General features: G+C 42.3%; 1 protein-coding gene across 10 annotated transcripts in view; it reads right to left on the bottom strand.

Moving 5' to 3' along the window:
- Positions 1-11,284, bottom strand: part of hth (homothorax) — a 118,081-nt gene extending 106,797 nt beyond the window's left edge. For 5 of the 10 annotated variants that reach the window (XM_065482950.1, XM_065482957.1, XM_065482956.1 and 2 more), the window contains exons 1-3: positions 10,957-11,284; positions 10,344-10,567; positions 8,038-8,179 (exon numbers count right to left, since the gene is read on the bottom strand). In XM_065482950.1, coding sequence (XP_065339022.1) covers positions 8,038-8,179; positions 10,344-10,567; positions 10,957-10,971 — 381 coding nt within the window. In that variant the 5' untranslated portion in view covers positions 10,972-11,284. The remainder of the gene's footprint in view (positions 1-8,037; positions 8,180-10,343; positions 10,568-10,956) is intronic. The other 5 variants (XM_065482949.1, XM_065482954.1, XM_065482953.1 and 2 more) reach the window with 2 other exon arrangements.
- Between the last annotated feature and the right edge of the window lie 4,516 nt (positions 11,285-15,800).

Below are 15,800 nucleotides of genomic sequence, written 5' to 3'. Positions count from 1 at the left end.
GCTAAGTGCATTTCCTGTTGAACATTCGCGTAAAATGGTTAAATTCTACCTTAAAGGTGTCTATTTATGGGCATCTGATGTTTTTTCTTTGAAATAGAGCGATTAAAACAAATTAGGGGAGAAAAACAACATAGTTATCAGTGCAAAATCGTGTGCAAAACGGTGACTGGACATAACAAACTTGTTTGTTGGCCTTGGAAAGGTTTTTGGTGGTTTGATAGTCTTAAACCTCAATGCAATATTTGACAAAGTGGCCTGCCAATTTGTGCATGCTGTGTGCTCACCCCAGGTAGCTCTGAACTACGCTTGAACTTGTCTATTTAGAGACAGCTACCTAGATTAGAACATTCTTCTCTAATGTATTAAGAAAAACATAAAAGTCCAGATTTGTTTGCTCTAAAATTGTATATTAATTTTGGTAGCAAATTGTATTATTTCGTGAGTAATTAAGTTGCTCACGTCATTTGCACGAATAGTATTTTGGCCAATTTGTGTTAAAAGTGCGAGTTTTGCACCGCCCGTGTCGCCTGTTATCAAACAAACACGTTTTCCATTTCATTTCATATAATGTGACTAGTTCTAAATAAAAAGTGTCGTGCCACATTTTTTCGCATCGACTCCGCTTGTTCATACTAAATTTGAACGTAATTTAAGAGCCGATGATTATCAAACCGCTTTTTTGTAATTATGAGCGAGCAGGCCCCGCTCTCTGCCACACTACTTTCATTTACTCACACGTATGTATGTATTCGAGTGTGGTGCGCGCGCGATTTACGAATGGCTCAGTCAGCACTGTGTGACGCCTGTGCGCGCGAGCTCGCTCGCTTTTTAATGATAAAAATGGGACAAAAGATCATTAGCGGCACCGCCGCCGAGCAGGACTCTGTGTGTGTGCGCATTATCACTGTGAACAATCACGCTGTTATTTTAATTATCCCGTGAACAGCTTAATGAAATGACAGACTCAATTATCCAGCGTGCATTAAGCGAAATTGCATCAAAGGGCGACTATTTCTGTGTTCTCACTCGCCATGCGTTCCTTTTTTGCTCCCGAATCCGACTCGCTCGCTGCCTCGCTGGACGGCGTTTCCAATAATCTGATGGTGCGTTCGTTTGTCACGCATGCTGGATTTTAAAGCTTAATGAGCGTAGCACGCGTTCCAGCACCAAAGGTCACTCTCAAAGATGCGATCGGAACGTCACAAAGAAAAGCGAAGTCTTCCGGAATTATTGATCTCAAGGCATCTACTAAAATCACATGCACCTCTTCCATAAAAGAAGATGGCAATACAAATTAAAATTTAGCGCCCCTTGTAATTTAAAGTAAATTTCCCATTTTCTGTCATTATATTGGACAATAATATTTTCTGGAATATTTACACTCTCATTTAAATGGCGTACCGAAAATTTTGTTTACTCTTGAATAAAGTTTGCTCCTATTATATTTGTCTTGTATGCAACATTCATTTAAAGCGGATAAGCTGACTATTTGGATGGCTCGCAGATTCCTGAAGCATGATAAACATCACTGAAGCAGGACCGTCTGAGAAGTGGGCCTGGAGCAGAGGGCCCAAGGCAATCAATCACCAGCAGTGATGACACCTTGCCTTATTTATAAACACACGCCGGCTGACAGGCGAAATCACTACTTCCCCATTTCAACAATAGCTGCTCCTACTCATCGGCGCATTCCTCGCGTTTTTTAATATAAAAATAGGAGGGTCCCCTGCGAAGGCCCCCTGCTTTTGGCAAAATCCAGCGAGTGGCGTGGCCCCGGCGTCCAATATTATGCCCTTTCTTTCAGTCGCTGGGTTTAATGGCAAAAAGTCACACACAGAGCAGTTGCGTGTCTGCATTGTTATCGGCGACGGCGGCGCTGCTTTATTTTCATAGACGGCCCCAACAATAGAGCCGCTTTGTCATAGCATGCACATGCTTGCATACACACAAGAAACTGATTTTTCCGCGCCTTGCAGCCAGTCAGCCGCGCTCACGCAAATTTTCGAAATTAATTAAAGGCTGCCGTGAACTAGGCAGGTGTGGAAATAAAACGCGCCACAATTGACATAATATTCCCACTCGTGTAGATGGAGCTGAAAAAAAAGACTCAACGGAGAAAATTGTTTTTCTTGGAAATCTCATCTGCTGGCTATTGGATCATTTCAATTGCAGAGAAAATCTCCCACAGTAGATTCGTTCACTGCTCTGGATAGGACTCGTCAGTTAAAAATCAATTTCTCCTACTCAGCCAGTGTTAGTGAAATGGAAATCTCATTTGAAGGAGGTTAGTGGCCGTCGTGAAGTATATATAGGAATGCTACCGAGCGCAGTAAAGTGTCCTGGAAATAACCCTTGTAGCTGGTCGTCTTTTAAAAATATTAAACCAGCACGACCAGCAGAAAGGTCGACATCTAGGGAAGGCAATGTTTCGTTGTGTCCATTCACCTCATGGAAGCTAGAGGAAATCACCCCAGCCTCAGAAATATTTTGCAGATGGAAACGTAGATTTTCGAGCAGTTTTAAAAGGTGTCGCCGCCTTCATAGCTGCGATCGACGGGGGTTGTATTATTATGAGCACAAGCAGATTATAAGCAGGGTCAGGTATAACGACGACGAGGGACCAGAGGGACCTTTATAAGTATGAAGTAAATGGAATGGACACACAGAAGAAAAAATGCGATATTTAAAGAAGTAAGGGAAGAGGAGCTGAAAAGCTTTTGTATGAACACAGCATGGCTCTGCTGGCACACAAAAGCCGGGTGAAGGCAACTTTGATAGTTGCAGCCACAATGCGTGCATGCAAGTCTCTCTCCATGTACCTGGTGATTTCTCATCCCCTCAAAAGCAAGCAGGGCAAGCAAGAAACACACAAGGCTTCTCCCTTAGTTGCCATTCCAGGAATTCAACAACAATTGTTGTTCAGAAAAGAGCAACGTCGGGCGAGCCTTATACAGTTTTTTTTTTCTCTTGACTCACTATCTGACTGCCTCCCTATTCTTCAAAAATCACCGGAGTTTGAGAGCTGCGTTTAGTTAAAACGTGTGCGCTTGCTCAACTCAAAACTCGGAAAGCTATATGGTTAAGGTATTTATCTCCCCAAACCCTTAGGGAGTCAAGCAGATTTTCAAAAAGAGCTCATTATTACTAATAGAGCTGGTCAAAATCGCCGACTGTGAAAGCTCTAAATAGCAACCTGTGTCCTTTCAATTCTGATTTTGTTACAACCCAACAATATAAATGGAATAATGCTTGTTAATAAAATTTTAACAAGCATGATTACATTTGGTGATATATTTTAAAAATCTATGCCGATCGAAATTCAAAGAGAAATTGAGATCAAAACCGAAGAATATAACTATTTGAATATCATAAGAAAAAATAAAGAGAGAAAACCATCAGAGCCAAATATGGCACCAAAAGTCGAGTTTGAGGAGACAATAACAGACGCTGCTGATAACATCCAGCACACGGGGAAAAGCATTGTAGCATCTAGCAGCGTGAGAGGAATGTAGTCAGCAGTTTGTCGAATTCAAATTTGGAGCGAGTTGGAGGCCCATCAATCACTAGAGAACATTTTATCTCGCGTGGCACACATTTCGTCGGTATACACTGGCAATGCTACTGACATCACATAGAGCGAGCGCATTATTTAGTTAGCTCGCCTATTTCAGCCTGCTGATATTATAAAATGGTATTAATATAATAATATAACGATGAGGCGAGCGAGAGAGCGGTTATCACCTCTCCATACACACACGGGAAGGTGTCGATTCCAGCCGAATATTGTACACACTAACTCACTATCGAACAAATATTGTAAACCGTTGATAAGAAATCTTCTTTTGTCACTCTGTGAGAGTTTTGTGAGCAGCGTGACGTTCCTCCAAAAGCATACAACGCAGCTAGAAGCGTGCTGATTATAATCGGAGGTGCAAATCAAAATTGCGTCATTTTAATCCGCATTTCTGGCAAATCGCGAGCCATAGTTGATACTAAAATAGAATCAAGTGGTACTGGTGGATTTTGATAGTTTTGTTCGCATCATCAAAAATTAAAAGGAATTATCGTTAGGACCACTTAATTCTTCATTTTTTTTTCTAATTTTCAAACAAAACCGGTATGCAAATTACACTGGCCGCCGAGGAGGTATAAATATTGTGTTGGCCGCGTCAGTGGTTTGGAAAAATGCGGTGAAACTTAATACAATTCGGCATCAAAAGGCTTCGTTTTGTTTTGGCTATTTGGCTATGATAGTACCGCGCTGCGGCGGTCGTCCTTGACCCCAGTCGACGGCATCAGAATTTGTTGGAAAGTGATTCATTTGGCAGTCATAAATATCGACCAAAGCGAACGAACGGAACGAGTGGAGAGCACATACATAAATCCACTACTTGCGCGCCACGGCGATCCCCAACAGCTGACTCTCACTGTAATTTATATTTGTTCGCTTGTCAGTGCGCTGTCACTGAAATTGACACAAACACAAATCAAAGAGCTCTCAAAAGTCTCCAGCATAAATCCGACTGCAAATGCAATAATCCACGGCCGCAAAAAAAGAAGGGACCTGAGCTAATTGCAGCGGAATTCCGAATCGCCGGCCCCCCATTCAGACCGGCCGAAAATAGCTTCTCCAATTAATATAGACGGGGCCGGGCAGAAATTCGCGGCTCATTCATTAGCACCAGAATTTACGATTGCACTGATTGTCAGCGGGCCGGAATTTATACCTGCTTTTCATCCTCTCCTGTGGATGCTCTTTTAATGCGTGTGGTAAATGACCCAAAACAGCACACATATCGGCAGGAATATTCAAGATGTCCGTCTTGCGCAACCCGTCTAACTGGTTACATGCAAAGCAGCTCGCCATGCATCCACCTCGAGAGATATTATATTTGTTGGACCACCGCACAGCCTCGTGTGTTTGCCACGCATATAAATATATTTTTATACGCGTATACATATTCCCAAGCACACACACACACACATGTGAAAACACGCAGCATCTCTCTAGTGTGCTAACAGATTAATGATCCTCTCTCAATATCAACCGGCGCAAATCGCAATTTTAAATCACGCCGGCCGACGCGCAGAAAATGAGGCGTTTACTTAACACACTCGGGCCTTGAGAGTCGGGGGAAAAAAGGACGAAATCGACGCTGGCTAAATGAGGAGACATGGAAATTATGAGCTGGTTTTTGCCACAGTAAAAGCAAGAGTGTCTGTCCCTCTTGAGAGCGTGAGATATAATTGTAATGCAATTTGAGCAGTTCAGATTTATCTCGACGGTGGATTTATGTTGCTGCCCGCTATGCAGAAATGAGTCGTGCTGATAGGGAAAAGCTGCGGTGGTTTAATTAATCGCGCGCGCTTGGTGCCTGACGCGAAGAGTGGCTTCAGCAGGTATCTGACGGATTAATTGAACTTTTGTGTCGTTTCTTGGGAATTTCTTCAAAAGATAAGGATATGGAAAGGAAAGGAAAAATTCTCCCATGAGATTAATGCAGTGTGCATTTTATTAAATAAAAAAGGAAAAATCTAAATTTTCAAATTGCTAATTAGTGACATCAGTACATCATTGCAGAGGAATGTTTATTGTTTAATGTTGTTGAAAATCTCAACTCATTTTGCTGGTTTCAGGAAGTTTTGAATAAAAATTTATTCGGTATTAAACAGTGAACCCTAAAAAAAGCAGTATACACAAACATGACAAAATAATTTCTCTCCTTTTTTTTCGTTTCCTTGAGGGAATTTTCAATTTGCCTGCTGGTCATATTAATATGCTTAGAGCTCATTAATTAGCATTTTAGCTCGGAAAGGAAACGAAAACACGCACGGAAAAACTGCCACGACACGCTTTATCGCCTCTGCATTTATCATCAACTTCAAATTTTCATTCAGCCTTTCCCAACCCAACCGACTTTCCACCAAGCCAGGAAATGGAATAGAGGTACGCAGTGATCACAATTATTAAATGGGTCGCTCGGCCGCATCCTGAATCTGACAATGAGCATTTAATAGCTTTCATCGGATGGAAATTTTGCCGTAGCACAAACAGCCACATCCTTTCCTACCTCAACGCATCTGTAGACCAGATCATCCCCGTGCATGCAGAACCCTTTTGCTTTCGCACTCCCTGGGGGAACGGGAGGAGGTCCAAGTAGTGGAAAAGAAAAGAATGTTTTCGGCTTTTATGGATGGATGGATGCATGTCAATGCGCGTACTCAGCCATTTTGCCCAACGCTGCGAGAGTCACCGCTTGTATGGAAGAAAAAACATGCAGAGCGCACAATATCCGCAGCTGGATACCTTTATAGTGTTGCAGGGGGGAGCTATAAAAATACCACCCTGGTAAACGGCTGCGAAGGAGCAAAGACTCCAATTATAACAGTGGGAAGTCGTCACTGCACGCCGCGTATACTTTTCAAAAAGCAATCAGCGGCCAAGTGAGCAATGCTGACGTTGTGCTGGCAATTATCCGCACAACACTCGGCTGAACAAACAACTTTCCAAGCAAATTACACATTATTATTATTGAAGCCGAATTTTCGGCGCTTAGGAGCGATTGAGAAATTTGCCATTGATGGTCCTAGCCGCTTTTCGCCTTTAATTGGTTGCGTGTTTGAGGAAATATTGGCAATCGGACAAAATGAGAGTGCCGAGCCATTTTCGAGTCTACACCAGCTGGAATTTCAGAACAGACCGCAGATTAGCGAGCTCATAATTTTCACAATGAACTTACGAGCAGCATTAAATATCAAATCTATTCACGTGTTATTTTCCCTGTAGAAAAATAATTTCCAAAACTAATCCCCAAACTGAACTGCAGCGGCGTAGCGCTCAGCCAGTGGAGCAGCAAAAGTTTCGAGTTACATTCCCTCCCATTTTTCAGGCCAGCACGAGGAGGAAAATATAATAATGACGCCGATATAATTTTATCAGTGCCGATGCATTTTGTCTTACGGCCGCAGCAGCCAGAAGGGCTGACTGGGATCGAGTTTCAAAACTGCAGCCGTGGCTTGTGTTATGAATTTGAAAATTCGCCGGCATCTGTCGCGCCACCCCCTCGAAAAATTCGTCTGTGCGGGAAACATGCATGTGTGCCACCCGGGACTGCCTTAACATGGGCCAAAGCCGTAAATTTCATTGGCACTGAATCACTATAAAAAAATGGAAATGTTCTAAAGGTGCTCCACGATAATACATATTTCTACTCACATTCTTGCATTTAAGACTCATCACATTCCTTGTCATGCCACGGTTTTATCGCTAAAATTCTTAAAAAACATGCACATATTTGAATCCCATAAATTCACTGCTCACATTGCTCAGCAAAAATTTCCACAGCAAGCTTTAAATCAACAAAAATCGGCAAGATTCCGATTTGACTTGAGTTATGAGAGAAAATTCTTTGAAAAATACTCAATTAGAAGCCTCAAACCGCGTTTGCAGATTTTTGTCTGTCACTCATTTTTCGCCGTGGCATTTTTCTGTAGGTTTATTGCGCATTTAAGCCGGCATTTTTCTTCTAATACCGCATATTTCTAATGCTCCCTTCCAGCCTGTATTTTAGTTGGCCGCGGTGCAGTACATCTGCACTGGGGGGTGCTACTCCTGCCAGTCGGCCAACAAGCAGGGGCAAACCACAGGCGCAAAATAACCCCCGCGCGCATTATTTATTGTAAAAACACTCGAGAATTCTTCACACCGTCGAAATAAACGGTACATCATTATCGGCGGAAATATATTAACGCGCGCATGCACCATTTTTTCCCCTGTGAGAATTATTGCGCACCGACCTATCACAATAAACAGAGCAATTTGCGCCCCGCGTAATTTACGTCAAGAGTGCGTGCGGATAATAAACAAGCTTTGTCAAGGGGCTGACTGAGTAGTAGCCAAAAATATATTCCTCGGCGAATAATGAAATCGTCTCATTCAAAACAATTTGCGTAGGGTTCAAGGGGTACGCTCTATTTTCCATGGCAATTCAGATTTTCGACGTTGGGATTTGAGAAATACTTAAATTGGTGGCTTACCTGCTTGGAGAAGACGGCGATGTCCTCGTTGAAGGACTCGGACGAGCAGACGTCGCCGCCGGCCACCCCCGGCTCACGGGGTGTGCATGTGGCCAATTCGCACTTTTCGAAAATAAGTGCGAGTAGCGGAAACAACGGATGCCTGAAAAAACGTGAATCATTAGCAAACTGATGTTATAAAATTCGTGGTGACTGGCGAGTTGCGCATCTTTCTTCCTATCAATTTAATTTTTAACATTTTGTATTGTTTTCTGCATTTGGAGTTTTTTAAATTTAATATGCACAAGTACAGACAGTAGCAAAATTACTCAATTGATGCGTCAGCAGCATCATAGCCTCAGAAGAAATATAAACCGTGGTAACTTCTAGTGATAGTTTTTGAATCAATCAATAAGACCACAAAAACAAATTTCAGTCATGATTTATGAGCAGCGGTTCAAATTTTTCAAAAGAAGGCGAATCCAAACTGTGGACGCCAATTTAAATCCCATTCTTCAGCCCGAAACTTGCGTTTCCACGCGCTAAAGCAATAATTTTTCTCGGGTGGAATTAGCATCGCGCGCGCGGGGCCCGAAATAAATGCAATGTAGCAAGCCGGGCATTGTATTTTAGCCACAGAAATGAAGTATTCCCGCTAAAATATGGTCTTCCATATTTACATATTCAGCAGCCGCATGTAATTTCATATTCATGGATGCATGCATACATCTCTTAGCGCGCGCGGACAACAAAACAAAAACGGTTCCGCGCGCGCGAATAAAAAGCCAAATTGTTGAGCGCACGGCAGGAAAATACTATAGAAAAATAAATTAATCTCGGCGGCCGTAAATTGATGGAAAAAAGGCCGGCGCGGTCGAGATTCCAATCACAATTTCTCATTAATAGGTAAATGAAGAGCGCGGCCCGGAGGTAAATTAAAAAGCGAGTCCGAGGATCGAGGCGCGCCAGGTGACGCGGAGGCAAGCGACGCTCTCGGCCCGGCAATAAACACGCCTACCCGCACAGAAGCCCGACCGCTGGGTCGCCGGTGCGCCGTGATGATATTAAAATAGCAGCCCGGCGACTATTATTATGATTTTCGGGAGTAATTACTACAAAAAAGGCTCGGAACGCAGTCAACACGGTAGCTGATTGAATATCATCAGATATACCTTAATAACCGATCATTATGAGAGGCACGCTGCGAAATCACTTTCCTGCACAGCAAACGGGGAAATTCACGCGCCGAAAAAGTCAGCTTCCAGGCAACGGGTTTATTATTAATTTTCCACTCATTAAATGGCACATCGGGCGGCTCGCTGGAGAGTCGTAAAAAGACAGTAAAGCTTTTGTGAATCAATATGAGCGAGGAGCATGCAACATGTTGGTAATACTCCATCAGAGGCGTATTATGCTGCCATGGTGTGGCGTGTAAAATAGCGAAGACGCGACGAAGAAGAGGAGCAAGCAATTTGACCAATTTATTACACCCAAAAAGAGCGGAGGACGCGCGGTATCAAATTTTACTACCTCTTATATGGAGCTATCAAAGTTGGAGCTTGATAAGATTTCTCTCTGCGCTCCGCGAGAGCTGCACGGCACAGAGAGCTGCGTGCATCATAAAATTCTTTTATGCATGGGAAGGAAGAAATACGCGCGCGTCTCCATAAAGGAAGTCACCCCAAATCTCATTCAGCTCCTCCGAGCATTGTTCCTATTTCCTGCGCCGTAAACTGCCAGCACAAGCAGCCCCGGCCTCTGCTGCCGCCGCGCAGAGCGCAGTTCTAGGTAAGCCTTTTAATGACATTATGTGCTGACAACAGCCCTTATGCCGAGCCAAATGGAAATTGTTTGTTTAAACATACAGGCTTAAGCGGCAGTAAAATTATTGTTGATGCCCGAAAGTGGTCTTTAACGCAGAATTTTTGAGAGTACTAAAATTTTCTTAAGGAGATAAGTAAATATTTCTCGAGAACATAAACTCAATAATTGCTAATTTCCGCACTTTGTCCAAATGAAAATTTAAATAATTACAGATCCGTAGAAAAATTAATACCGGCAGTAGTAATGAGGCAATAAACTTTGCTCTCGCTCGCAATCAGCCTTCTCATTAAGACTATTTGCGAAATAATAATTCCTATAAGTCCGGGATGGAAGAAAAATGCGATTCGCGCTGGCCGCTGGTTGCGTCCCCAAAAAGAACACGCCGGGCCAGGCGGAGGAATTTTCCGTTCTTTTCCGCGCCACTCGCCAGTTAAAATCACTCGCTTTCCCGCGGCCGGAGGGCGGCGCTGCGCTCCAGCCTGACGCGCGGATTTCGCACTCACCCGTAGATCGCATCCTTGTCCCGCTTGTGGACGTCCGGGACGTTGCCCATGACATGGTTGGAGACGGGGGTGCTCACGTGGTTGCCGTGGTACTGGTGCATGCCCGCGTGGTTCATGTGGGGCGAATGATGCGAAAGGGACTGCAGGGGCCGGTGGCCCACGTGTGGATCGTACATGGACGGTGGCGGGTTCTCCATCGTGTACGGATGTATCCCGTCGTCATACTGCAACAACAAGGCCCAGGTCACACTTGCTGCCAGGGGTTCGGCCGGGCCGGGACAGAGCAGAAACGGGGCACGCCGGGACACGCAGCTCCACGTGGGGAGCCCGACCAAATAAGAGGGCAGAATTGAAGAAAAAAAATAAAAAATAAAATAACAATCAAATAAAAGCTCGGACGCCGGCGTCCGCTGTCAGGCGCCGACCTGAGCACAGGGAAAGGGGGCAACCCCCTTTAGCTGTCCATTAGTGTCAGCCGGGACAACTTGACAGGGTGCCAGTGACCCCGAGTGTGAATGGACACTTCAAAGGTCGAGGGGTGGGTGGACGGCCGGGTGTCCCCGCTTCTGACGAATCGTCCTGCGGCACGAAACCCTCTCGGAGAGACACCTACCCTTGGCTGCGCCATTAAAGCCACTTTTGCTGCTTGTGTTGAACCGCGAGAGCACCGAAAACGAAGCGCGAAGGACCGGGCCTACGCGCTGGGTCAACTTGCACGACACGGACACTGCTTTGTTATTCGCACTCAGTACACGCACTCTCGCACGCACTTTCGGGGATGCACTCACTGCAATTTGCACTGTTTCAACAAAGTCGCCGACGGATCGCACAACAAACGGGCTAAGCAGCAACAATCGTATACATGTGAGAGTGAGTGACGGCGGCAGCGCGACTGCACGGCTTGCCTTGTGCCAACTGAACTGTCAATCACGGGCCGGGGGAAGCACTCGCGGCCGGCACGTCTCGGGTGGGGGCACCGTCATGGAAGCGGTGGGCTGCCCCGCGCACCGGCTGCGCAAGCTCTTAGCCCGGCCCACCGAGCAGTCGGCCCCATGGCGAGCCGTTGGAGGAGTGGCGGCCGGTCACGACGCCAGCGCCATCGCGCGACGACCCGCCGCGACTTGGCCTGGGCCGAGCCGAGCGCGCCAGCGAGGGTGGCTTGGCCGGATTTTCTGCCGCCTCCGTGTTGCCCGGATTATGTCGTGGGGCGCCCCGGCAATTTCCTCCGTTCACAGAAATCTTTGCCGCGAGAAGGGGCCTTTCCACTGCGATGTCGAGTTGACTTTTCCCTGAACAATGATTAATAAGTTGTTTCGTAATTTTGCACAACATTATATTAATTACGATAAATATTATAATTAGTTATAAAACTATAGAGAAAAGTCTTTTCAATTATGTCTTTTTTAAATGTAGAAACTTCATCACAACATAGCACAATAATTTTAAAGACAACTCATTTGACGCGGAAATGCAGATTAACTTAACATTTTCTGATTTGATTTAATTTTAATAATTATGCCCTTAAGTTAATCATTAGTTAATAATTAAAGCTAAACGTAGTTTAAATTTTAAAAAGCACTAAATTAAAAAAATGTCATTATGTTGTTGGTTTTTTGGTCCTAACTTGAAAAATTATTTGATAATATTTTACAATAATGAACGCACTCGAGGAATTCTTAATGTTTCCAATTATAAAATGAAATGCTACACTACACTGGTGTAGAGCGAGCTGTTTATCTGTAGTATTGATGAATATCAGTGATTTTCTGAGCTCCATGAATTTAATTTCAACTGGAAACAATTTTATTTTATTTTTTTAAAAACGCCTAAATCCTTATAACAAATCAAGGCAATTTTTAAACGGCGTCTTTTTGGTTGTATTTTTAACTAGTACTTAGGATATTTTTGTAATTTAAAAATGGAAATTTAGAAAATAATTTGAGCCAAACCTTTTGTTTTTCATGTTGATATGCAATTCTGGACATTTTCCTCGAAGCTAAGTTCTTTATTGATCTCAACCGGTTTCGGCTTCTACCCGAAGCAATATTTCACAAACAGATTTTTTGTTTGAAAAACATCTATAATTTCAAAAAAATAAAAAATAAAGCAGCTACTTTTCTTGAGCTATTTTTCATTTTAACCCTGCAAGTTTTGCGCAGATAAAATTTTTTTAAATCGTTCATTAGATTATTCTTATTATAATGTGGTTATAAACAATCACAAAACATAATTATGTGAATATTGATCAAAACTTCCTTTTTTTCTGAGATTCATGTTATTTTTATAATAGGTTGTTTTAATTTTTAAAATTTCAGCTTTAGAAAATTCTTTCGAGGCCGTAGAAGCAGCAAAAGTATTGTGGGTCAAGTGCATTTCGCATCGGCAAACGCAACCAGTACAATCCACCAAGAGCGTTGGCTGAATAACCACAATTCGCTATCAGGGACAATCCTATATAATCCTCTCTCACTTCTGCTCCAGTAATTCCATTAAATCCTAAGAAAGGAGAAGGGTTGGGAATAAAAGCACAGAGCTCATTAAACATGACAAACGCACTCCAGCATAAAATATCAACTCATCCTTGTGTAAAACATGAGAAAAATCAATTGCCAACTCGAAATCGTCTCGCAACCCGCGCGGGAGGAAGGCAAAAAACGCCACACTCGCGCGCCAATCCTTTTGTTAAGCGCGCGGCCAAAGGGTTGCACTGGCCCGCAGCATTGTGTATGGCGGCAAAGATCACCCGCTGTGATCGAGACCGATAGGTGTGTGATTTTATTCTGCCTAATATGTCACCCCTAATAATAATAGCGACGCGAGCGGTGTTTGTGCCGGTGACAGCTCCAGACACAGGCGAATACGTGTCACTCCGCATTTTACCTGATGGATGCTGTCGAGTGCTGCGCGTTCACCGGCATGCATACAACACCAGATGACGAGCCAGGCGTGTATGTATATTAAATAGGTGGCGTGGCCAAAGACTTTGATAACATATTATTGACGCAGCAGCGAGTGCCGGAGCTGCCGCGCCGCTTTCAGCTTCTTTCCGGCTTTAACGTGAATTGACACATGACCCAGTCACACACTTATCTATGTCAGAGCAGCGGCAGCTCGCACCACCACTCACCTCTCCATACCATGCCCTTACCTAAGGCAATCTCAATTAGTCCACCACCACTTGGCAAACCGTGTTAATTCAATTAATTTATGGATTTCCTCGCGCCGATAATTTATTGCTGCTCGACCGGGGAAATTTAATTTTCGCACCGATTCGATTCTTGGCACTTGTGGCTGCGCCTCGCTTACTTTTGGCCTCAGTGGCACAAAATATTTTCCTGGCTGTTGCTTAACGGTATAATTCAATTTTATAGGAAAAATTTGTATTAGAATAATTATTCGAATTCTTTAATTTATGACAGATTTTCTACTTGCATATTTATGGTAAATCTGTATCACACACTTGCAGGATTAGATCAATATTTGTTTTATAACTAATTACTCATTGAAAAACGGAAAATTTGACTTTAAAAAATAATATGTATCTGATCAATGTCACCAAAGCTAAATTAAATTAGATTGTATTTTTGCCTATATTTTTACTCATCGTGTTTATTGGTGTATTAGAATACACTCGTTTTTTGCCTCAAAATAAACTTTCAACTCCATAATTCAGAAAAACTTTATTTAAAATTTAAATTTCCTGCGTGTATGTAATTTCTTTTTTTAAGTTTCCCTTCAAAATATTTTTTCAAACAGTTTTGTTGAAGCCTGGGGGTGCAATAAACTTCTTAAATTGCGGAAACACTTTCAAAAAAATAAAACAGCTCAAAATTTGAATTTTTCAAGAGGCAAGCTGTCTGCCTGTGCCTACTGAAACATGCGCTTTGTTTCGTTAAAAAGAAGAGGAAGTACCGAAATCAACGCAACGACATATACAGTAAAACTATGATAATATATTCAAAGTAATCGGCAAAATCTTTGAACGCTTGATCCTAATAATGTAGTTATTGCATATTGTATAATTATAGTTCAATTGTTACTTGATCCCATAAGCAATTGATTCAAACTAACAAGGTAGATATTACCAATAAATCCATTAAGCACGATTTAAGTTACTGATGTCCTCTGCCAAAATCTCAGCTCCTTTAATCATCTAGAATTTGATAAAAAAAATTTGCCGGAGAAATGCTAGCAGAATCTGTGGTCAAATTGTATGCCAAAACAACCAAACATAGTCTCGTAATCTGACATTTTTGATTGAAGGCAGGATTAAAAGTGATGAAAGGAGTGTATGCACACGGCACTTCCCAAACGCATGGCAAACCATATAGTGCACAAAACAAATTAGTGCGTTGAATGGATAATTCCGTGCTGGGCGAGCTGCTCGCTCATTATTCTAATCCGCGAGTGTGCCAGTGCCAGTTGATAAATAATAGAGTGAATTAGTCGCCATAATGACACCGTCTCGCGTACGGCCCTGCGCTCTTTTTCTCCACGTTGGCTCGCATGCACGCGTTTGAATATACTACTACAGCGTGTTCTTTGTCGTTCGAGTTTCTTAATAGGCTATGAAATTACATTATTATTACCGCCGCGAGATGAGTTATTGCGACTGCACGCACAAAATAGTGGCGATAACCCCGAGCCACGGGATCGGCGCCGGGCCAGAATGAGCAGCCCTCCTAGTGACATCTCTGCAGCTCGCTCCGAACTCATCTTGGCAGTCGATATTGTGAACGCTGAGGGAACAAGAAACGTAGAGTATTTTTTCACTCTTGTGTCCATTTTTAAAATAAAATAGAAGTGCCTAGTTGATATGGTATGCAAAAATTTATGTTAAATTTATAGACCATTGAAATGCTCTTGAAATGAGAACAAGAAAATTAAAAAATCACCCACACACTCACCGAGGGAAATTCATTGAAAGTATTAGGAACCTCTTGCACGTTACGTTCAATGGAATTAAATTTCGAGGGTCAGAATGCATTCATGGAGCTTTCTGAAAGAGTGGTTTTTCCTGGTTCATTTTAAAATTTTGGCAACTATATAAATCTACAGATTACACATGTGCTGCTAATTACCAATTATCAAGTATGAATAAATTATTTAACTGATTAGGCTGACCTTTCAATTTATAATATTAGATTTCTCATAAAATACTTACTAAGCTTATAAAAGATTTGATTTATAAAATTAAAACATAATCATTTTGATATTTATAAAAAAATTATTAAAATAATATAATAATTTTTCATAAATATGTTGTAAATAAAAATTTTTTTGAGTAGAAAGGTATTGTTTTTATTTACAACAAAATTGTTTGCAATGTAGTATTACTAATACATATTGTATTTAAAATAAGTATTATAAAATTATTTTGAAATAATTTTGATGAGAACAAATTTTTATGAGGCACTAAAATTGTAAGCATAATATGTCGCAAAGTGTAGAAATTTT

Source organism: Cloeon dipterum, chromosome 3 (assembly GCF_949628265.1).
Source record: "Cloeon dipterum chromosome 3, ieCloDipt1.1, whole genome shotgun sequence".
In the NCBI taxonomy this organism is placed as follows: domain Eukaryota; kingdom Metazoa; phylum Arthropoda; class Insecta; order Ephemeroptera; family Baetidae; genus Cloeon; species Cloeon dipterum.
Note: the sequence above shows the minus strand (reverse complement) of the source record. Positions and strands in the feature narration are given on the sequence as shown.